This window comes from Sinocyclocheilus rhinocerous, unplaced genomic scaffold (assembly GCF_001515625.1).
Source record: "Sinocyclocheilus rhinocerous isolate Xijiao unplaced genomic scaffold, SAMN03320098_v1.1 scaffold984, whole genome shotgun sequence".
NCBI lineage: Eukaryota > Metazoa > Chordata > Actinopteri > Cypriniformes > Cyprinidae > Sinocyclocheilus > Sinocyclocheilus rhinocerous.
This window is the reverse complement of record NW_015643603.1, coordinates 1,550,772-1,574,611: the sequence shown is the minus strand read 5'-3', so window position 1 is coordinate 1,574,611 and position 23,840 is coordinate 1,550,772. Positions and strand designations below refer to the sequence as shown.

The 23,840-nt window shown below is 40.7% G+C and overlaps 2 protein-coding genes and 1 pseudogene across 7 annotated transcripts in view; 1 reads left to right on the top strand and 2 right to left on the bottom strand.

Moving 5' to 3' along the window:
* Nucleotides 1-2,059: 2,059 nt before the first annotated feature.
* On the top strand, nt 2,060-7,614 carry LOC107757510 (kaptin-like; annotated as a pseudogene).
* Nucleotides 7,615-10,095: 2,481 nt separating this feature from the next.
* Nucleotides 10,096-20,243, bottom strand: LOC107757553 (heterogeneous nuclear ribonucleoprotein L-like). 3 transcript variants are annotated; one of them, XM_016575070.1, is made up of 14 exons: nt 20,059-20,242; nt 19,312-19,430; nt 18,742-18,979; nt 18,526-18,611; nt 18,272-18,368; nt 17,655-17,727; nt 13,634-13,669; nt 13,316-13,384; nt 12,942-13,207; nt 12,209-12,330; nt 11,340-11,541; nt 10,789-10,846; nt 10,545-10,652; nt 10,096-10,425 (listed from the first exon to the last, which is right to left on the bottom strand). In XM_016575070.1, the coding sequence occupies exons 1-14, from the start codon at nt 20,140-20,142 to the stop codon at nt 10,367-10,369; spliced, it is 1,617 nt and encodes a 538-aa protein (XP_016430556.1). In that variant the 5' UTR covers nt 20,143-20,242; the 3' UTR covers nt 10,096-10,366. The 3 variants fall into 3 exon arrangements, with proteins under 3 accessions (XP_016430556.1, XP_016430557.1, XP_016430558.1); XM_016575071.1 differs by having other exon boundaries at nt 10,545-10,640; XM_016575072.1 differs by lacking the exon at nt 13,634-13,669 and having other exon boundaries at nt 20,059-20,243.
* A 1,266-nt stretch (nt 20,244-21,509) lies between these two features.
* LOC107757551 (serine/arginine-rich splicing factor 7-like) overlaps nt 21,510-23,840 on the bottom strand; it is a 7,245-nt gene continuing 4,914 nt past the window's right edge. For 3 of the 4 annotated variants that reach the window (XM_016575066.1, XM_016575068.1, XM_016575067.1), the window contains exons 2-8: nt 23,202-23,426; nt 22,683-22,862; nt 22,527-22,595; nt 22,379-22,417; nt 22,070-22,195; nt 21,880-21,972; nt 21,510-21,793 (exon numbers count right to left, since the gene is read on the bottom strand). In XM_016575066.1, coding sequence (XP_016430552.1) covers nt 21,742-21,793; nt 21,880-21,972; nt 22,070-22,195; nt 22,379-22,417; nt 22,527-22,595; nt 22,683-22,862; nt 23,202-23,419 — 777 coding nt within the window. In that variant the 5' untranslated portion in view covers nt 23,420-23,426 and the 3' untranslated portion in view covers nt 21,510-21,741. The remainder of the gene's footprint in view (nt 21,794-21,879; nt 21,973-22,069; nt 22,196-22,378; nt 22,418-22,526; nt 22,596-22,682; nt 22,863-23,201; nt 23,427-23,840) is intronic. The other variant, XM_016575069.1, reaches the window with a different exon arrangement.

Here is a 23,840-nt window from a genome sequence, read left to right as displayed (position 1 = left end):
AGCATACGCTCATATATGTCATATATGCGTGCTGCGTGCTATTTCATCAGATTTTAATTCCTTCAGGAAGCGAATCATATCGGAAAGAAGTTTTCCGGTATGTATGGATGCATGTTACACGGACTCACGAGGAAACAGGTAGGAAGACCGCTTTGCGGCCTTTATCTATTGTTGTATCCGTGATATCTGTGTTTGTGAGTAATTTGCGCTCTGGGCTCGCTCTCTTTCTGAGGAAGGAGAGATGTTCGTTCAACCCCCGCTGTTCCAGTTCTGCGGTTGCCGAGGCGCCGCACGAGCTCGACGCTTGGGGTGTCGGCGATGAGCCCGAGTGTACAGAGAGTGAGAGAACGGAATTAATCCCCTTCTCTCTCGCTCTCTTCCCCGGACCGCGTGTGTTCATCAGAAGAGCACCTCGTGAGTCAGGTGGTTAGTCAAATCACTTACAGCAAGCTATAACAGTGAGCTGGCGGTTTTCCCCCTCTCTCTCTAACGTTACCTGCTGCGCTGCACTGACGCAGTCACGTTCATTTGATTTGGCGCTTACGCTTCCAACTCTTGTTCGTTGAGCTGAAGCATTAAGTGGCAAGCTCTTTTAACATTGTTATAATGGCTCAGGTTGTAGAGTTGAGCAGACAGGTTTTCCTATCTCTCTCTCTCTACTTCTGCGCTGCACTAATGCAGGCACGTGCATTTGAATTGGTGCTTACGCTTCCAGCTCTTATTTCGTGTACTGCTTTTAGGCACAGACTCTAGGAGTCCTGCAGCGGATGTTTGTCATGCATTATGGTCTTGGCGCTTCATGCTACCAAGCATTAGTCTGCCCGGCTGTTAATTTTTCCTTCAGCTCCGCTGATGCTTTGAACTGGAGCAAATCAGTGAGCAGCACACATATCTAGAGTAAATTCCTATGGCAAGCTGTTTTACACCTAATGCCATAGTGACTCGGGCTGCAGAGTGAGCAGGGTTTTTCCTGTCTCTACTCCTGCACTGCATTAATTAACGCACGTACATTGATTTGGCGCTTACGCTTCCAACTCTTGTTCATGTGACTGTTTTTAAGCACGGACTCCACAGCTGACATTTGCCGTGCGCTATGGTTTTTGGCGCTTCATGCTACTAAACACTAGTCTGCCCGGCTAATAATTATTATTCTTTCAGCTCCACTGCTGTTTTGAGCTGGAACAAATAGTGGACTCTGTGCTATGAGCTGGCTCTGTGGAGTTTTGCAACACACATTTGTCGTGCAACATGGTTTTTGGCAATAACAGGCTACCAACACTATTTGCATAACTAATCATTATTCTTCTCATCCCAACTGAGATGCACTGAGCTGAGCTACTGTGTGAATGAGTTCACGTGTGCCGCATCCCATGTGAAAGGGCCTTACGAGTATCTCTTATGGCAAGCTATTAATGCTCACCATGGTCAGCCTACTACATGTGATTGATGCGGTGCTTTTGCTACCAGCACTCACTTCACATGACTGGCTGCATTATGTGACTGCAGCATACATTATTGTGCACTAGAGATGTTGGGTGCTTCATGCTACCAAGCAGTGGTTTGCATGACTAATTACTCTGTTCTTTTCAGCTCCGCTGTTGCATTGAGCTGGAACTGTGTATGAATGTGGGCAACCTACAAGTGTGTTTGCCTCTCTATCAGCTGTTCCGCCGCTTGCTGCATTTCGGACTCATTTTGACCGTTCCCACGCCTTAGCTTTGGAGATCGAGAGGATAGCCCTAAAGCCATTGGTGCAGGGTCTATGTTGACATCCAAGTCCCCACTCTGTGGTTGGTGCTGGCATGCCTGATTTTAGTATTCGTTCCTGTTTCAGAGGTTTTTCCTGCAACTCAGGTGTCTCGGGGCCTCATGAGGGAGGACCAGGCTGTCGTATGGTTACACCATCCAGCTTCTATGGGTTGATTGGATTTGCGTCACCTAACCTTGTGCTTGGAGTAAGCAATTTCAAGATGCTGACGCAGAAGTTAATCCTGTCATTGCCCGCTCTGGTTTCCTTGTCTCCTCTGTCGCCTCTGGGTGTGGACGCTCTAGCCCAAGAATGGCCCAGGACCAGTCTTATGCCTTCCCCGTTGACCCGTTTGCTCCCAAACTATTCTGTTCAGAGTAAGGTGGTGCCGTTTTGGCCCACTCGTACGTGGTTTTCAGAATTGGTCAGTCTGTTAGCCGACCCCCTTGGGAGGTTCCCCTCAGACATGACCTGCTGACTCAGGCTCGGGGCATGATTTGGACATCCCCATCAGGATTTTTGGAACTAATGGGTGTAACCCGTGAGCGGAGTTGTAATGTGTCCGGTCTCTTGGCAGAGATTAGAGACACTATTCTCAATTCTAAGGCTCCCTCCACGAGATGCTGTATGCCCTTAAATGGACACAATCTGGACCCAGTCCATTACCCTGTAGGGACCTACCACAGGTTTATGTGGCTGCCATATCTGCTGAGCATTACCCATAGAGGTGTTTCAGCGGGATGTCACCCTCTGGTTTCCCGTTTCATGCAGGGACGAGACAGCTTAGGCCTTTCTGCCCAGCACAGATTCCTTTTTGGGACCTATTTTTCGGTTGGAAGGCCTGGCAGGCCATCCATTTGAGCCGTTTAAGTCTGTCAGATAACTTTGAAACCTTAAGCAGTTTTTTGGTAATCCTATCCTCTCTTAGAGGACTGAGGATCTGCAGGCTCTGTCAGCTCCTCTTGTATGGACTTTGCCCCAAGGCTGGTTAATCTTACTGCTTCCTAGGCCTAGTTAATCCTAAGGCTGCTTCGACTACGTTTCGCTTTCAGCAAGTGGTTGGAGGCTTTCTCCCCTGCTATGCGGGGTCAGATAGTGACTATATCTCTAGCCTATGAGGCGCGTGGAGTGACTTTGCCTCTAGAGGTGCGTGCTCATTCTACGAGAGCAATGGCTTCTTCTCAGGCTCTCTTTAAAGGGCCTTTGATAGGAGATGTCTGTGCTGTGGCAGGTTAGTCATCTCCTAGCACTTTCATCAAGTTCTACTTGTCTGGACGTGAGGATGGCTCTTGGCTCCCGGGTCTCTTCCGCTTGAGCAGACTCTTTCCTCAGTCTTCCAGCTATCTTTGGTACGTCAGGTGTGATGGTATAGCGTTCCCAAAGCGATGACGTCATCGCAGCATTGAAGTGAACCTATGAGAGGGAACATCTCGGTTACGTATGTAACCTTGGTTCCCTGAATAGGGAATGAGATGCTGCGATGCTGGCCGTTCCGTACCTTCGATAGCGCTTCCTTCGTCATTGTGTAAAATCTGATGAAATGGCGCGCAGCACGCATAAATGAGCATACGTGACGGAACTCCTTCCCTTCCAACCTTTCCTGAAGTCCTGTTGGCTCCCGCCAGTCCAAATGACTGGCCAATTGACAGGAAGTATGCAAATCGCATGCAAATACTGACGAGCTCGAGAGGCAGTATAAAATGCGGTGCACGCGACAATTACGTCAGAATCTGATACTGAACGCAGCTTTAGCTGATCGAGCAGCGAACACGGCGACCACCGTGATGTCTCGTTCCCGCTCTCAGGGAACCGAGGTTACGATAGTAACCGGAGCGTTCCCTCTCGAGCTTTCACGAGACATCACGGAGATATTTCTCCGTTATGGGAACGATATTCAATCCCGCCGTGAGAGAGGCTACGAGCAGCCTGTACAAGTTACACACTCAGCGAAGATAGAACACACACAATTCCCAACCAATAGCGACGCTTGTTAGGCGGGCTTGCAGCTGATAGGTGGAGATAAGCCAATGAGCGTCTAATGCCCAGGCATACGAAATTTGCATATCTGGTCATTAATAACGGCTGCGCTGAGAACAGGGCAGAAGCAACAACATTACTGTCAGGGGCTGCACAGAGATAACGGTGTTAAACAGCATAACACATAACATGATAATCGAGGCAGCAACACACGAATAGAGGTAGCATAAACGTGAATCAGTCACTCACCGACAGCACTCGGGAGGCTAAGGACTGAACGTCCAGCTTGTAAAACCTGGCGAAGGTATTCTGGGAAGACCAGCCGGCTGCAAAGCATATATCTTGAATAGACATACCTCTCGACCACGCCCAGGAGGAGGCGATAGCTCTTGTTGAGTGGGCCCTAATGTGAAAGGGGCATTCCAAACCTTGGCTCGTATAAGCAGCCGTGATAGCGTCCACAATCCAGTGGGAAAGTCTCTGTTTTGACACGGCCCGACCCTTCGCACAACCACCGTAGCACACGAAAAGCTGGTCAGATTGCCGAAAGTTGGCGTGATGGTATAAGAGCTTCAGACATATTCGTCACACCGGAGGTGTTCCCAAAGTGATGACGTCATCGCAGCATCTCGTTCCCTATTCAGGGAACCAAGGTTACATACATAAACAAGATGATTTGTTAAGCAGTGCGAAGACGCAGATGATTGGTCAAATTTACTCACAAACCCGCCCCGGATGTTGTTATTTTTTTGTCACTTGCGTGACAGTCTAGTAAGGTCCAACTGAATTTATATTTATTTTTGGTTGAGATTGTGCGTAATATGTTACCGGATATAAAAGGCACGTGTCCATTGGTGGAAGACAGTTTTAGTCGTTTTCCTTCGCAGAGCAACATATACGGACTATGCAAGGCAGACGAGCAGGAGTTACTGGCAACACCTCTGAAGGGGAAAGTGGTGTGCTTCAGATATCAGGACCTGCAGAAGAAGATCAGGAGATAAAGCAACTCCTTTCCTCAACATTTACTGTGATTATGAACCAGGGTCAAAATTTAACCTAGAGTCTATTGCACGTGAGTCATATAAAATATTTTTTAGTTAGTGAATTGATGCACTGGCATGTCTTGAGACCAAGAGGTATACACAAATTATGTGGTTTAAATTATACCTATATTAGTATGATGACAGTCTTCATAGGTATAAAGGAACAAATGAGATCAAAATGTTATACTTAATAATCTGAGGCTTCCATCCTGTTGACAGAAAGCTGTCTGAACCTGGCGCTCCAGTTCACACTGTTCCAGCTTTATCACATAGAGTATGTCATTGTGTTTCTATAAAAGAAGTCGTAAGGTTTATATGTTGGAATTTTTAATATTTGAATAGATGAAACATAGTGTGTTTTCTTATTTTTTTTATTTTGGGGGGGGGGTTTGCAGGGTGCATTGTGGAGATCCAGTGAGACTGTGTTTCTTCTCAGTGGGAATGATCAGTGCATACATCTTTACAAAGAGGTCAGCCTGGCTTAGAAATGTCAGAGTAATGGCTTCTTATTGTTAAGGGTTTCTTGTCCTTCTCTTATACTAAAGATTTGAATTTCCTTGTCAATGTCTGATAGTAGAATGCGTCTCTGCACCAGTTTGAGGAACAGCCAGTAGAAAGACTCTTTCCTGAGCTGCAGGAGCTGCCAAGCAAGTGAGTGTTTATTTTTCTGCAGTTCAAGTTTCGATGATGAGACATGTTGTTATGTAAGATGTTTGATGGTAATTAGTATGTATTTTGTTTGCATTGCAGTGTGTTATGGTTAAACGTCTTAAGCATTGAACAAAATCGGCGACTCATTGCGTTTGGATGTCAGAATGGTTCTGTGGGACTTTCTCTTGTCAACCAAAAGGGACCTGGTGGGTAACAAACACTTACACACTTTCCTCTTCTTAAAATGTAATATGATGATGATAAAAGTTCTGGCTTTCTTTGTACATTTGCTTTATTAGAGATTCTCCAAAACTGGCGTGTGAAGCATGACAGTCCCATCTGCACTGTGTTGCTGTTCCCTTCGAAACAGCAGCACCAGAGCACTGATACAAAGAGTGAGTTATACAGCTCAAATGATCACAGTTATCAACCATACTTAAAACAAAGAGAGCGTTTAGGCCTTTGTCTAAAATGTCTAGAGTAAAGAACTCGCATCCAGATCACTCTGAATTCATATTTAGATAAAAATTTAGAGTTTAAGAGTTCATACTTTTGAGGGCTTCATACAGAAATGTTTGGCGTTGTTACCATTTTTTAAAAAATGTTTTTGAAAGGGTTCTCTTATGCTCGCCATAAGATTTATTTGATCAGAAATACAGTAAAAACTGTAATATTGTTAAATATTATTACAATTCAAAATAGCTGTTCAAGGAAATTCAAATATCTATTTATATATAGTTAAATATATTTTAAAATGTAATTTATTCCTGTGATGGAAAAGCTGAATTTTCAGTCTTCAGTGTCACATGATCCTTTAGAAATCATTCTAATATCCTGATTTGCTGCTCAAGAAACATTTTTGTGGTAACTATTATACTTTTTTCAGGAATTCTTTGATGAATATAAAGTTCAAAAACATTTTTATTGAGTTAAGCTTAATTTTTTTTTTTTTTATGTAAGATTATTAATGACAGGTAAGATCTCCAGACTATTGTTATTGAAAGCTCTTTATTTGGCTTTTTTCCCCACAGGCAGTCAAAGGGAATCATTTCACCTGTTGGTAACCAGTGCAATAGAAATGGCTGTTGTTTACAGGTCAGAGCTTTTTTAGTATGTTGCTTGTTCTGCACCATGTGTCTGGTTGAGTGTAAAATAAATGTGTGCATGTGTGTGTTCAGGGATGTGGAGAAGTATGGACTGAGCAGACAGCTGTGCTTGGCAGAAAGCGGCCAGTGCGATGCAGTTCTCTGTGCTCTTGTTGCTGATCTGGACTTTGATGGACAACATGAGTTGTTGCTGGGAACATATGGACAGGTACAATGCTGTATTTAAAGTACAGAAACACTTGCTGTGGAACAAAAGTATACCACAATGTAAGAGTTTAAAATGTGTGGTGGCACACTGAAATTCAAGCAGCTTACCAGTATGCGCAATTATGTGTTTGATTTGTGATCTACAGGACCTACTGTGCTACAAATTTCACCAACCAATGGGAGCTTTTGAAGATAAGTTACAGTTGCTGTGGAGACGGAGTTTTAAAAGTCCCCTGCTGTCACTGATTTATCTTGACCTGGATGGTGACGGACTGAGAGAGCTAGCCGTTCTTACCTTAAAAGGCCTGCATATCCTCCAGGTAACTGTCACAGAGCTGATTCGTTATTATTATTTTGATGTGTTCAGTTAATCCTCTGTGTTTTTGTTCTGTATTTTTTCCCCTCCACAGCACAGTCAGAGAACAACAGCGGATCTTGTTCTTCACATATTGTCCACTTTAGTATCAAGACTGCCTATTTCTTCTAAAGACCCACACACACACACACACACACGCGTTCAAAAATCAAGATAGCGAAGAGGAGTCCATTTCAATCATCAATGAACAGAGAACTGCAGCCACCCAACACTGACTTTTATGTGACAGATATTAATTTTAGTTCAAAGGTGGCAAAGGAAGGTGAAGTGTGTGTGAAGAGTTAAATATCTAATTTTCTTTGTGTAAGAATGCATGCTAGAATCCATCTAACAGGCGTTTCTGCAAGCATAACTTATCCAGAGTTTTTCTGGTTGAATGGTCCTTCATGTAGAGTGATGTCACCCTTCAGTAATGGGCTATAATGATGACAGACCGACTCTTCCTTGAATTGACTATAGTTGATGCTGCTGTGTGATGTATACCCTGAAATTAAAATGATTCCTTGTTGGTGCCATTTTTTGTTGCCCGACTTATTCAATCTTCAATCAGTCCTAGTGATCATAAGCAATTTTTGTTCAGTGTGACCTAATTTCTGTGCCTATTGGCTCTGGGAAACAAGATAAGAAACAAAAAAGATAGTTTTGCCATAACTTCGAAGGACCCTATGTTAGTGATGGGAGAAAAGAAGCTTTTCGAAGCATTGAACCAATTGCTTCGAAAAATGATTCGATGTTTCGAAGCACTTGAAACAATACATGCTGGCGACTTCTATTTTTTAGAAATACCATTTTTAAAAATAAATAATAAACACTTCAATACTATTAAATATTAGTGCTTGTGTTATGTGTTTTATTTAAGTATAATCAAACCCTTAACACAATGAACTAAATTAATTGTGAATTGATTTATGTAATTAAGTGTTTTCATTAGAGCTGTCTATAAAAACCAGCAGGCAAGAGGAGTGTTATAAGTCAGGGGAAGGAGGTGGATTTAATTCTATCGTAAGCTCATTTAGTTATTTTTAAGGTATGATGTGATTTGTAGGTTGAAAGTACTGAATGTTTTTATACATTTTTTTTAACTATATCATCTGTGTTATCTTTTGTTTAACCCACAACATCTGGCCCTGAATTCTTTATTTTTTTATAGTAACATTTCGTGGGATTTCATGTCACATGATTAACTGGGCAACCAGAAGTGGTTCATGGGTTCACTTTGAGGTCAAAACCCCCTAGTGGTGAACCATCGGAGTTTCGAAACGTTTCGAAACAGTGTGACGTAACGAAGCTTCGTTTGCTAAAATCACGTGACCTGGTCGGTTTGATACGCGCTCCGAAACACTGATTCGGAACAAAAGATTCACAAATGTTTCGAAGCTTCGTGAAGCAGTGTTTCGAACGCGCACATCACTACCCCATGTACAAATTTGACAAACCTAGTTTTCATTCCCTTGTTGATTCATTTCCAGAAATTTGGTATGGGTCTGAAGGGCTTGTCTTTTTCATTTACATAACCTGGCAAAACCATTAGTTCTTACTTGCTATTGCTAGTCGGTAGCAGGTGATATTAAAGGTAGGGGATATTCACATTAAGACGTCATCAATATTGTTCCATTTTTAATCTACTGAAAGATAAACACTTGATTTGGTTTCATGAGATTTCAGGAAACTTCAAAGCCCTTCAGGCAAGTGGTGTTGTGGTTTTGCTGTAACCCCAGTAGAGGGCGCCTTCAGTTAACATTGCATCAGTGTGTCACATTCAAAAGATCCTGAGACCTGCAGTCTGAGACTGCTGTCACGTTTAGCTCTCTCCGGGTTTGCAGTTATATAATATTGGACCCCCATCCGTTTCAGGCCAGCAGATTTGGACAAAGATGTCTTGTGCTAATGGTCTGAGGGTGTGTGGATTTTTTATAGTTTAATAGTCTTTTTTGGATCTTCAGCTACAGATTTGTGATGCATCGGGTATCAAGCTGTTTGGGGGTCAAACTGTTAAAACTCTGCAGCTGAATACTCTTGACCTCTCAAAAAGAGTAGCTGTGAGAATGAATTATCAATTTCAGCACAACAGACAGTTCCCATTACTATATTAATTTTTACCGTAACCGTATATTTTGTTATATAGAGTGGTCCAAAAAGTCACAAGGCAAGATCTTGCAAGAATACCAAAAAGCACATTATGTATTCTGTGAAGTATTGTTTAAATGGAGAAAACACCTATTACAATTACAAGACAACTAGCATTCAAAAGTTCAGGGTTGGTAAGATTTAATGCTTTTGAAAGAGGTCACCAAGGCTGCATTTACTTGATCAAAAATAAAGTAAAACAGTGATATTGTTAAATATTACAATAACTTTTGTTTTAATATATTTTAAAATATAACTTGCATTTTAATTCGGCAAAGCTGAATTTTCAGCAGCCTTTACAGTCTTCAGTATAACATGATGCTTCAGAAATCATTCTAATATGCTGATTTGGTGCTCAAGAAACATTTCTTGTGCTGCTTAATATTTTTGTGAAAGCCATGATTTTTTTTTTTAACCAAGATTCTTTGATGAATGGTAAGTCAAAAAGAACAGCATTTATTTGAAATACAAATATTTTGTCACATCATAAATGTCTTTACTTTTGATCAATTCAATGCATTCTTGCATTATAAAGTATAAATTAAATTTAAAAAAATATCTTACAACCAATATTTGATCTGTTGTCTACAAATGTACTACACTTCAGAAATAATGTATAATAATAATTATAACTTTACAGATCAAAAAGGTTAACTGAATTCATGCAAGTGGTGTAACCAAAATGTGAGCTCAACATTTTTGCTTTTATAGCCAAGACTACCCTGTCCAGTGTATGGCCTTACTGTAACCACATATCACAAATGTGTTGATTTCCTGGATTTTGTGTTCAGTTGCTTGCCTGTCTGTTTCTACTGCACAACAGCAAGCCAATATGCACAAGACACAAACTCTTCACAATGATGTCTTCACTAATTTAATACATTGTCACACAAATTTACTGTTATATAAGACCGGTCAACTGAAAAAAATAATAATAATAATAGCAATATATGTAAAAAAAAAAATTTAATTAAAAATGAAACGATACAAAACATTGAGTCCAGTCATATTCTGGAAATAAAGGTAATCTTAACAGTCCCATTCTTTCCCTCCAGGTCATGAGATAAGACATGCTATGGCGCTGAGCTCAAAAGGTCACTGGGAGTCAAAGTTTATAGTTGTTATTATGGGTTCAGTTGGCGTGCTGTGCAGTAGAAAAACACAGTTTAAGAGTGTATGGGTAAGGCCCGCCTGAGGAAAAAAAAAATAGATAAGATTTAAGGAACAATGTGATTTAGGTTTACGCAAACAGCTCATAAACTTAGAACAGAATAAAAATGCACAGCAGCCAGCCAAGTAGTTTCACTTACTAGGGTTCTTCATCTGGTAGTGGTTAATCATAGCAAGAGCCTCCATAGCATCATTTACCGACTCCCACTCCAACAGACCAGATAAACTTCTCTCACCTGAGGTTCCACCAACACAAGAGCACACACACATACACGTGTATTTACGCAGAACCAAACATACACCACCGATACACTTTACCATATAATTCACACACAGTAAACTGACTGTTTATATACAAACACATTAAACTCATTAGTAACTCACTCTTCCCAGTGAACAGTTTGACGCTGACTGGATTCTTGATTTCCAACTCATCACAAATCTGTAGATAAAGGTCCAGAAAAGATTATTAAACTCTCTTAATTCCACACACACCTACATTATTAAAGCACAAGACACTTCACCAACTCACATTTAAAAAAAAAACAACAACAACATTTGCACATAAAAATCAAACACAGATCAGTCGTGTGTAAGATGATTATACAGAAATACTTTGAAGGCAGACTTTGCCCGGGCATTTAAGAATGACCATAAAAACATTTCAGATGCTGTGAAGTGAGATCGGTCCGCTGGTTAGTCAGGTTATGCCATCCCATAGTGCAAAGTCACATGACTTTTTTGATGCGCATGGAGGAATTTGTTCACAAAATGCGTTTCCATCTCCCATTATTCGCATTAACCCTTTTTCGCACAAGTCAAAAACAACCTCAAGTGAGCGTATGTTTCCATCACTCGTTTCTGATGCAGTACTTTAAAATGCGCATAAAAACAGGGTGATGGAAACAAAGCTAGTGACAGATAACACCTCTGACCTGAGTGAAAGCTTCAACAGTGCAGTCTGGTGGACCGTTGAAGAAGTGCAGTACATTGCTGGGCTGCTGGATGCGGTTCTTGGCTGCCTGCTCAGCGGTGCTGAAACGGTTGTTTCTGTTGCCGTGGAAATCCTTAAAACTACAACTGCCATCTTCTAGTTGGTATGACTGACCTGGCATTATGGCCTGTTGTTTGGATACACTGCAGAGCGATCAAATTTGACCTCCGACGAAATTCTGGCAGTGTCAGAACTCAGAAGATTTGGCGCACAGTCCTGCAGTGTGACTTCTCCTACGACGAACGTCAAGTTTTTCAAGACAAGCCATGATCAGAATTAATGCTAGATATTTCTTCTAACCGCATAAACTCCGACGCTCTCGTCCTCCGCACACGGAATTCATATGATACGTTGCCTTTGCTATGATAAACACCGGTTGCGCTGCTGTCTTCATGTGGGTGTGTAGTGCTGCTTACACTATTCTTCTTAAATACGCCGGTATTGCCGCCATTCATATACTTTTAATGATAGCCAACATTACAGCCCCGCGTGCAATGCAGCTCGCAGTCACTGAACGTGTATGGGTTGGTAATGTAGAACTCCGGACAAGTTTTCTTGCACGTCTCGACTGTCGTACAGTCTGACATTAATGACAACTGAGATCCCAGTGTGACATGATCATCATGTTCGTACAGTTTGACAAGTACAATAGGACTAAAGGACTTTAAAAAAATAAAAATAAATTATTTTATGTAATTATTTTAAAATAATAAATCAATTAAAATTAAAAACCAAAGACAAAATAAAAATACATATTAAAATAGATATATAATAGAAATGCATGCTCAAAAACACTTCAATGGTACACACCAGACATTGAGTTTTTGTCCAAACAGCATGTTGTTGTTAAGGTGTGAAATGGCTCTATCAACGGCATAGCAGTCTCCCATCTCCACCATTGCAGCGCCTGGTTTACTCTTCATAAATTTCACCTGAGCACACACAGAAATACTCAATACAATAGGAGACAAACAGCTACATACGCTACAGCTCAAATGTCTGGGGTCAGTAAGTGGTTTTTTTTGTTTTTTTAAGAAATTAATACCGTAATTATTCAGCAAGGACACATTAAATTGGTAAAAAGTGATAGAAATCTTTAGTTCATTAAATGTCTCTGCTCTTTCAAATAAGTGCTGTTCTTTTGAACTTTCTATTTTAAGAATCCTGAACAAAATGGTTTCCACAAAATATTAATCAGTACAACAGTTTTTAACTTTGATAATGTTTCTTGAGCACCAAATCAGCATATTACAATGATTTCTGAAGGATCATGTGACACTGAAGACCTTTGCCAAAACAGGAATAGATTACATTTTAATATATGTTAAAACAGAACAGTTATTTTCAATTGAAATAATATTTGATAATATTACTGTTTTTACTGTATTTTTGACCAAACAAATGCAGCTTTGGTGAGCACAGTAATTTTTTTAAATGACCAACCGCAAACTTTTAAAAGGTAGTGTATATGAAATGATCACCTCCAAACCTACAGGTTTTTCAGCTTAGGATCATGAGCTCCACAACCCCATCACCCACTCACCCTTTCCACATTGCCATAGAGACAGAATATGTTGAAAACTCTGTCTGCACTGATCTTGGTGGGCTCAAGACCGTACACCATGACCACAGGAGAGTCAGCATGAGCGCTGTATTCTGGCGGAGGAGGTCCGTGTCCGTACTGCGCCCCACCATACCGGGGACTGCCACGGCCACGTCCCAGTGGGGGCCCCACGCGCCTGCCCTGAGGGGGTGGGGGAGGTGGTCCATAGGTGTCATCATAGTGACCATAGCCACCCTGAGGACCACCTAGAGAAAAAAATAATAATTAAACATACACCATAAGAACCTATAAAGCGAGAGGCACTGCCTTCAATGCCTCTAGTTGAACCAATTGATAATGTGTATCAGACTGACCATATTCAGGTGGATGATCCCCCAGCAGTGCTGGCTGCCTCTGCCGCTTGTTTGGGTTAGCGTTGGGGTCTGAGAAAAAGAGACAGAACAACAATACAACATCTCAACTGCTATGAACATTAAGAGTGCAAAGCAAACACAAAAGAAAAGGGAAGGCGGTGCAGTTGAAGGAGTGACATGCAGTGAGCATTAGCTGTTAATACTACTGCAAGACTAAACCATAATGGAGATTTTGAATAACATATCAGGTCGATCAAAGACAAATTCAGCTAAATGTACAGTTTTTCATTCTCTCAGACCTCACAACCAAACACACACCTTGTGAATTGTTCCAATTGCCATCTGCATCGGTATCTGCACAGACAGACAGATTAAATTAAGTAATAAAATTATATACACAAACATGACCAAATTACTATACTTCCAAAATTAAATATGCATTTGTTCATTACTCTTGGTTCAGACTATAATAAACAGCTTCCAAGAGGGGTTCAAAAGCAGCGCACGACATGTACTAATAAATTAGAGGTCTGTTCCAGAAAAAAGTGGTCTGAATGAATAAACACTTCAGGCAAGTAGCTGAGTTCTAGATATGGTTACATCAGTTTGCCTGCCAGCAAGACCAAGACAAATGGTCTTCTCCAATAAGATGACACCCAAACCACATCAATGTCATAATACAAGGTTTCACATGGAAGGACAGCAGAGGCTACTACAACAATACTTGGTGATAAACACATTACCTACATATTTTAGACAGGAATTTAAGTGAACACAGAATGAATGAACTTTGCTTAAATTTTATAAAATACTAAGGAAGCGGTTTAAGGGTCTTTATGTGCAAGTCAAAATGAAACTGTTGCAACCCATTTTATTTTCTAAATCTGACCTATTCCAATGTTCTCGTTATATATTTTACATGGAAATAAAATGTGCATTTGGAATAATGTGCACCAATAAATCTGGAAAAATAAAAGCCAAGAAAAGTTAATGGGATTCAATTTTGATTTCATGTTGACTCAAGCTAGACAAATGAACAAGGCTGCGGAATAAAAAGGTGGTGGGTCTTTTTAGAGTTCAATTTTAAAAGTCATCATATAACGAAAATAACAACAGATCTTTTCTGCTGAGTAAAACAGATTAACTAAAAGAAAAAACAAATAGCAGGAATTGGTTCAGTCTATCAGTTATTGATTGGATAAAGGTAGATCTAAATAAAAACTTGCAGTCAATCATAAGGAAGGGGCGGGATTTAAGTAGACAATGATTGGAGAAGCCTGGTATACGTCAAAGAGAAGTGTGTCATTTTAACGGAAGACAGAATTATGACATTTTGATTAAAACTTACATGATCAAAAACAAAAAAATAAATCAACATATGCACAGATGAATTGTTCTGAAGATTAATAACATGCATTTCGAAGATAGAAAGAGTGAATTTTCATTCCATGTCAACTTTTTTTTAAAAGTGCTTGATCAGTTAAACTAGGAGTATTCTAAGTTTTCACTGTCACAGGAAATGTTACCTGCTAAAGATGAAAGACAACATTAAAAATATCAGTCACTTATGCCACAGCATCTAGACTGAAAGAGTCTGAAAGGAAAAAAAGAGAGCTACATATATCCACTCATAAAGGGAAAAAAAGACAGGATTTTTTATTTAGTGTTATTCAAGGGTCTTCACTTCATGCTAAAAGGGCGTAACATATCTTACCAACAAAGTTCCAGCTGACCCAGCCAGGACAAGCAGTGTGCTATACGCCCATTTAAAGACCAACAAACAAACAAACAAAACAACAAATGCAGCAGGCACCATGGTGGAAGTGTGATGTTCTTTACCAGTCGCCCTACTCCTGATGATTTCGTTTTCATTCAGTTCCTTAGGATATTTCTCCCAGTCCGGTGCATGCGTTTTTGGTGTGTTCCAGGCACATCGGTGCTTACCGTAGTAGTAAAGGTGGATAGCAGACGGTGTCGAGTTTAGAAGAGATGCCCCACCAGCGGTCAGACTAATCCACACCTGCGTCACACAGGGGGCGTAACACAGGGATCAGAACACGGTCAGCCGTGCCCAATGAATAAAACAGATTCAACACAGAGAGGAAGAGGTGGAGAAGGAGGGATGGAGAAATGAGAGATAGAAAGCACTTCAGTCCAAAAAGAGACAGGGCTTGGGTAGGGAGAGCGGAGGATCTGACTGTGTGATCAGTGGGCAGCTGCGGTCCTTCCCATGTGTTACGGTGGTGTATTGCTGCTAATGTCACCCATAGTGTCTCGTCTGGTGCATTTCACTATTTTTAGCAAGATGTGTTTGCGACAATCTCACGTTGATGTCAGAGCTGTAATCATGCGGTTTCGGATGTGTCACGGTGTGAAGTCGATGTCATCTCTGTTAGTTATGTATAGACAAATGTCTGCTCTTTGTTCGGCGAGTAGTGACGATCTCAGCTTGTCATGCTGCGCGCAACAAGACCACCGCCGCTGTGTTGGAGCAATCTTGGCTTGTGTCGTGATGATAATGTCGTCTCGCTGATCTCTGCATAAATCTCAAACAATTTGTTTGTTGGTGTGCTGTCATAGCAATGTCAGTTTGGCATGTTGTCATGGCAGTCTCTGACCATGGCGCCTGTGTTGTAGCAATCCTGATCTGGTGTGTTTTCACTGTTATGTCAGCTTTTCATGTTCGCATGATGTTCTCAGGAAAGAGGAGAGAAGCGAGAGCAAAAGTAGCCCAAACACCCAAGAAACATGACGACATTATGCAGGGCATGAGAAGAAAATATCTGTGTAATTCTTCTCTGTTGTTCTGTGTATCTGTACCACTTTGCTTCATGTGTTTGCTGCTTGATCAGTCGATGTTGATGTGCGAAGGTCTCCAGTGATTGGCTGTAATGTATTATCCAAAGAGATTAGACCCATTCCCCTAAAATGTGTCATTAACTCAGACAGATGTCCGCCACCTTTGTAGAGAATGGAGATGTTAGCTGAGTGGAAGGATATCTTGAGTGTTTTTTTTTTTTTTAAATCCGTGTGACTTCAATACGAGTGAATTTGCCATCTTTGAAGCATTTAAAGTTGTTGTGAGTTCCGTTTCACTGTTCCATGTGGCCTGTTGAATTGCTGCGAGTGTGAAACTTAAGAAACTTAAGTACATGGAAATGTTTTGTTGGATGTAAAATGTGCTCAGCAGCTAGTTCAAGCACAGAAGCTTAATGTATCACAACTCAGGAGTAAAAAAGCTCAGCAGTTTTACCCTGAGAGACCTGATACATAGACATTTTGCATAAGGAAAAAGTGGAGAACACTGAATATGAACCACTGCACCTCAATAGAGCTCTGGAGTTAAAAAAAAAAAAAAAAAAAAATCACATTATTTGAACATTTACAAACATGTTCAAAGGTGAATTTGTTCCTACAATGCAGAGCATTTACATAAACTCTGGCTAAAGACAAACAATTATAGCCTTGGAAGAAAAAAAAAAAGCATTCTGAATGCAAAATCTACAATAGAACAGTGGATTCAATCTGGGTTAAATTGGTTCTTGAGTGATCCATTAAATTTTGCTTGGACCATTGTGAATCTTTACATTCATAAATCTACCTGTCTCTTACATAAAGCCTGGCTCTATGACCTTGTTCAATACTTGCCCTATTGCTGGGGTGTCAAATCCTGCTCCTGGAGGGCATACGTCCTGTAGAGGTCTAACTTCAATTTGCCCAACACACACATTCAAGAATTTCTAGTGCTCCTAAATATTAGCTGATTCAGTATTTAACTGAGATTGGAGCTAAACTGTGCAGTTCAGCTCCAATATTCTGCACCCTGTCCCTATTGCAAAGCAAAAAATCAAATCTCCATCATGTAATATGCTAGATGCAGTGTCATGCTTAGTGAGTACAGGTGAAAGAGTGTCTGCTTCTAAGGATTTTTGTGTATATGAGAAACACTTGTGCTCTAACACAAAACAGGTGACATGCGCAACAGACGAGTCTGTCTATATGAGCTAAGAAGGATTTGTGCTTCTGCCATCATGGCAATCAGGCCCTCTCAAGTGCATGTTTTTGGTTTAAATGAACGGATGTGTTTTTTGTTTTTTTTTGTGTATGTGCAAGAATGCGTGTCCACGTAAGAACGTCTATATGCAACTACAACTGTGTAAATATTTGTATTGTAATCCAAACAGAAGGAACACAAGAATGAAGTAGCATCACTGAAGTGACATTCTTGGGAAATTATCTCCTATATAGCTTCCCAAGACATCACTTTAGGAGGCTTGTCCACACACCCATGCCCATAAACTATAAGAAGCACAGACAGAGTGCATGAGCTGTACGGTACCTTGGCCACTCAGACTGGGGTTGGTGTAGTCCCAAGTATCCTGATCGTTTTTGAAGACGTTGAGACGGGTTGGCTATACAATAGAAAGTGAGCTTTCATTAGTAATCAGGGTAATATGTAGTCATAACCATTTAAAAACAAATATGCACAGCCATTAGTCACAGTGTGACTTGCATCCACTCTTATTATTATGGAAATTGATGAATTATGATCATTCATAACTCCAATGCACTAATGTCATCAACATTTGTCTCATATGACTTGAATGAGTATTTTGAAGGAGGAATAAGGATTTTCATGTTTTACTCGCAATTTGTAGCCAATAAAACTTTAGAGCTTGAAATAACTACATTATGCACACACTGTTGTAAGGTTGTATCAACTTGCATAAATTTTACAGGTCTAAAACTCACTTTTAAAACAAAAATTTAAATAATTTTAAGCCATGTTGAGGCTCCCTCAGAAGCCTCCTGATTGAGCAACAGTGATGTAGACTTTATAATGAAGGCAAAATTATTAAGTGCACCTGTAACAGAATGACTTAATTAGCCATATTGACTCCAGGCCTGCAGAGGGCACTGTACAGAATCATACGCATAATGTTTTGGGGTACTAACCTTGGCATACTCAATTTTAAGGGTGCAGCAGCCCGAGTAGATCTCAGCTCCGTTGAGAGATGCTTTGGCTCTCTGTGCACTCTGGACCGAGTCAAATGTGACCAAAAGTCAAGGAGAACAATATTTCGATTGTAAACAAGAGCATGCAGTGTAAACTACACTTTGACAGGGTTTAAGCTTTGTTCTTGTGATAAGACCCATACACTGTGCAGAAATCTTTAAACCACATTAGAGAAGATTTTGTTCAAGGATATTCGACCATGGCTTGAACTCCATTTTTCCTGAAGATCACAATCCTTTGCACAGGTCCGCAGTTATTACATATGGTGTAGAGAACATCCTATAGAGAAGAAATTACAATGTAATAACAACAGAGACAAGGATGAGGACAAGCTCAAATGCAATCGTAGACAGCTAGGCAATATAGTCTACTGAGCTACACCATCATGGGTGTTATCGAAACAACTTACCGTGGTAATGGGATACATGGGGTTCATGATGGTAAGGAGCAGTACATTGTTGACGCTCCGTGTATCATCAGAGTTGCTGGGCCGTGAGATTTTCTGACTGGTAGAGTAATTGATGTAAGATGGCCGGCCAGCGATGTAGATTTGATTATTGTTAGCATACGTCACTGCGTTACTGGAGCCGCTCGTGTCCTCAAACTCCACCAGTGCCTGACGCTTCTTTGGCATCAACACAACATAACTGAAAGACAGACGCATATATACACAGACTTTCAATAACAATTCTCTAGAAATAGTGCAAAATGCAAACCAATGAATAGCAAATTGTTAACTTCTTACATAATTGCCAAACTTACACTTTAATACCAGAGAAGACATTACTTCTGTTGGGCTTTTATTTAATATTTTACAATCAACTATTAAATTAGTTTTCATTTCAAGCAGTGGTTCTCAACCGGGGGGCTTAGCTTCCAACTTCCAAGAAGGCCAAAGGATGACTTTAAATGATTTAAATTACAATGATTGAGGACGCCATATGGCATAGGGACGATTCTTTTCCTCCATGTACATTACCTTATGGTGCCAAACTCCTGTAGCGCCTCCACCAGGTCAGCCTCGGCGATGCCGTCAATAAGCCCCCTTATATGCACCACAAGCGAGGGCAAGGTCTTGTGCGGGTCGTCATAGCCCTCCTGAACATACAAAAGGAAGAGTGAAAGGTTCAATCAAACAATAAATGTAAAACCAGAATCTTTCTGAATGTTTAAAGCAAATATCTAAAATACTTATTCATTTGTTTCACTATATTCGCCAAAATTATGCAAAATTTAGTATACTGTAGTAAATAAAAGTTCAGGCTAGTAAAATTTATCTAATTAGCATCGGATTCAGAGTTTTCTGTTCAAATTCGTGTTTCGCACGAAAACTGACAAATTCTCGTTCTTTCGAGTTTTCTCGAGCACTTTACCACATTTTCCATTCAGTTAATTGAGTGAAAGTCTGTAACATACAGTATGAACGCTTTACATCATAGGCTGATCTGACTGAACAGAACGATGAATGAGCATTGAGTAAAGCACTCCTAGCCGAGCCACAGATGTATTAGATGCTGCGAATTATATATCTCATCTTGTGGCTAGTACTTATATCCTCCGCAATCGAATAATTATTTCTCCTAACTGAACAGACGAACTAGGTTTGGCTACAAGCTAGCCTTATAGCATCACGTACTGAATGAAAGAAAAACGCGTTTCACGAGAAAAATTTAAGATCTAGCGCCACACGCGTGGAAATGCAATAAACTGAATAAAGTGAAAGTACCGTGGCCATTCCGTCGCTGTCTGTTTTCTGTCTTTTTGTTGCTCTGCCTCCGTCGCCGTAATAATGGCCTGCCGCAGCAGCCATGTTGTCTCAAATAAAATGTTCTAATGGAACACACTACTGCTGCAGCTACGGCAACCCGCAGGAGGAGGCGGGAACGCGAGAGGAAAAAGAATATTGGGAAAGGCTGCGCTTCAGCGCCTTTTGAGAAGACTAGCAAGACACTATTTTAGGGCTTCGTAGTCGTGTTCAAATCCGTCTGGTCCACCAAATGCCTTTAGGCTGCCCGCTTTACTAGTGTATTATAATATAATAGTGTAAACCTGATTATGCAATGCCTCTCGTTTGTCGTTTTCGCTAAACTGAACCAACACGCAGGCAATGTGTTAACAAGGAGAGGTACTCAAAAATCCCTGTTGGGTTTTAAATGTCTCCTTCACACATTTCTCGTGTTGTCTAAAAATGGTTTTGATATACAGGTGCATCTCAATAAATTAGAATGTCGTGGAAAAGTTCATTTATTTCATTAATTCAACTCAAATTGTGAAACTTGTGTATTCAATAAATTAAATCATCACAATTAAAAGAACCAAAGACTTAAACTACTGCAGTCTGTGTGCATTGAATTGATTTAATACACGAGTTTCACAATTTGAGTTGAATTACTGAAATAAATTAACTTTTCCACGACATTCTAATTTATTGAGATGCACCTGTAGCTGATGTTAACAAGCGAAAGGACATATAACTATACAAAATATTTGGTCTATATTTGGTTTCCGTCCACCTATAAAATTTAAGTAAGCTGTTTCAGTGTGCCTACAATCTCTATAGAATGTTTCCCCATAATAGCAATACAATTCTACATAAATGGTCTCGATATGAGTAAACTGATATGAGGTCAAATTAGTGGTGGGCGATATGACCAAAATTTAATCTAACGTCACAATGATATAACTAATTATTTTGCTGAAAATATGGTTTAAACAAAAAGTTGAGATGAAATTTTACAACTCTGCATGCCAATTGGCACCACAGCAGAAACTTGACACTAGGCCAAGTAAAAATACCAAACAACTTCTGAAGACATGTAAACAGTCAGTAATAAAAACAAATAAGCCAATTACAAATCAATACAAACTGCTAGTATAGAATACTGGAAGTATATTAAACTTCAACTGGTTGAAAATTTCACTATTTTTCCATTTAAACTAGTAATACCCCTAAAAATAAATAAAGAAAACTCAGATCAGTAAACATTTTGCACTGAAACAGTTGGGTTTGTAAAGCTTTATTAAAAAGATCATTGCCATTTTCAATGCAAAAACAAAACAAAAAAACTCTACAAATAAACAACCAAATCACAGCATACTCTTCAGCTCATATAATACACTGACTAAACCACAACAGCTCATTCACCACCTTACCCACAAATCACTGACCACAAAAAAAAAAAAAAAAAAGGTGTTTACAAGACTGAAGGAGGGAGGAGAAAAAAGGGGGATACGTAAAAGGTAAGGGAAATGGTGTTGTTTTTACGAGGAGCTTTCATTAAAATGTGGAGAGGGAGAAGAAATAGCTTTGTAGCTACAGTAGAACCAGTATTGAAATCATGGGGAGATAAAAATGTATTTTAGCCCTGAGGCAAAGGTGGGGAATGGGAGTGAAGCATCAGTATTCAGATCAGTCAGCATCCGGTGTTGGACTTCTCCTTGGGCTGGCAGACCTGGAATGACTAAGACAAAGCAAAGTGTCAGAATCTGCTCATTTTCTACAAGAACGACACAACTGAAATGCGCTTTTGTGTGAATTTGCATTTACCCGTCTTTCTTGTGACTGACCGAACGAGACCGAGAGCGAGATCTGGACACACTACGTTGCCTCTGTCTAGAACCAGATCGTGAACGGGAGCGACTACAAATATAAAAACAAACAATTCAGAAGGTAAGTACAACACCAGTACATCTCATTTCATGCATGTAAATCTGAAATAAATTAGCATGAGTAAACTGAGTACCTGTCTCTACGGACAGGTGTTCTGGATCTGGACCTTCGGACAGGGCTTTTCGACCTGCGTACAGGTGAACGCGAGCGCCGCACAGGGGTTCTGGATCTAGAGCGGGCCGGAGAACCTGACCTTGAACACAAAGGTGAAGTTTAAGGGGAAAAAAAAAACAGCCCAGAGATCAAAGACAAAATTTAGAAAGGCAAGGGGTCCTACAGAAAGATTGCTTCTGCAAAAGTGCCGTGGCAAATCAAAGCAGTAAGCAGACATATTGAAATTAGAGTTGGTAGAAACAGGACTGATAACACAGCATACCTGCTTCTGCGTTTTGAGTATGAAGGTGAACGGTCCCTTCTGAGAAAGAGTGGAGATACAATTAAAAAAAAGAAAAAAGTAATGAAATCAGATTGACATATCTAGACTGTAAATCTTTCCAAACAGCTGGAGCAGTGAGAGGACTTGCCTTTCATTGCTACGGCTACGAGAGCGGTAGCGCCGGCCACGAGATCTGGACCGAGAGCGGGAGCCTGACCTAAAAAGAAACAAAAACAAAATGAAAGATTATCAATAATACAACAGGGTCAGGTAGCAACACAATAAAAAAGGTTGATTAAAGTACCTGCTGCGTCGACTACGCCTCTTGCTGAAACGATAACAGTCGTAGGCATAATGACCAGATTCCCCACACTGGTAACAGCGGTCGTTGGGGTCAAACTGTCTGCGGCTGGGACGGCCATAACGGGACTTTCTGGACATACCATTAGACATCTCAACTCTCACGCGGGCTCCACAAAGCACCCTAGGATTTTATAGATCAGAAGGTTATTCGTTTCTCTATGCCAAACAAAGGTGCACTCATATGTGTCCCCCCTTGTTTTTTTCAGAGCCACACACTTCACAGAGATTCAGGCTAACTTCAGATATACTAAGAAAAACAACTGAACTCAAACACACTACAATTATTCTGCATCCAGAATAATACCACATAAGTTGGGGCCTTTGTGAGCGGAAAAAAGAACAGTGATAAACCGCCGACACTCACCCCTGCGGGTCTGAGCTCCCTGAAGAGGTCAGGGGGTTAAATGTGCTGCAGTAGCATCATGGCAAATGTAGGCAGGTAGAACTCAAGTTGACTCACTTTCCATCCATCCCCTTTACGGCATCCTCTGCATCTCTGGCATCCTCATACTCTACGAAGGCGAAACCTGGAGGGTTCCGGGCGACCCACACACTCCGCAACGGTCCATAGTAACTGAAGGCTCGCTCCAGCTCACCTTTGGCTGCACCATTGCCAAGGTCACCGACATAGACCTTACAGTCAGTGGCACGAGAGGAACTTCGGGATGAGTAAGACATCTTGCACCTGTAGTATGGACAAAGGTAAAGAAATTAATTAAATTAAAGTAAAAAAAAAAAAAAAAAATGGGCAGAGCTTAAAGGGTTAGTTTACTCCTCCGCGTCACCCTGTAGCGCCATTTTGGAGAGTATCAGCTGGACGTAAACAGTGCATGCTGTTCTGTGTCAGCTGCGTCACGCCGGATACGCGGTTTTTGTTCAGATCAAATCACAACAACATAGGAAAGAGAGCCGTGTGACGCAGCTGACACAGAACAGCATGCACTGTTTACGTCCAGCTGATACTCTCCAAAATGGAGCTACAGGGTGACGCGGAGAAGACGAATTGTTGAAAAATCGTCTGTTTTTTTTTTTTTTACTTTTGCGCACAAAAATTATTCTCGTAGCTTCATAAAATTATGGTTGAACCCCTGATGTCACA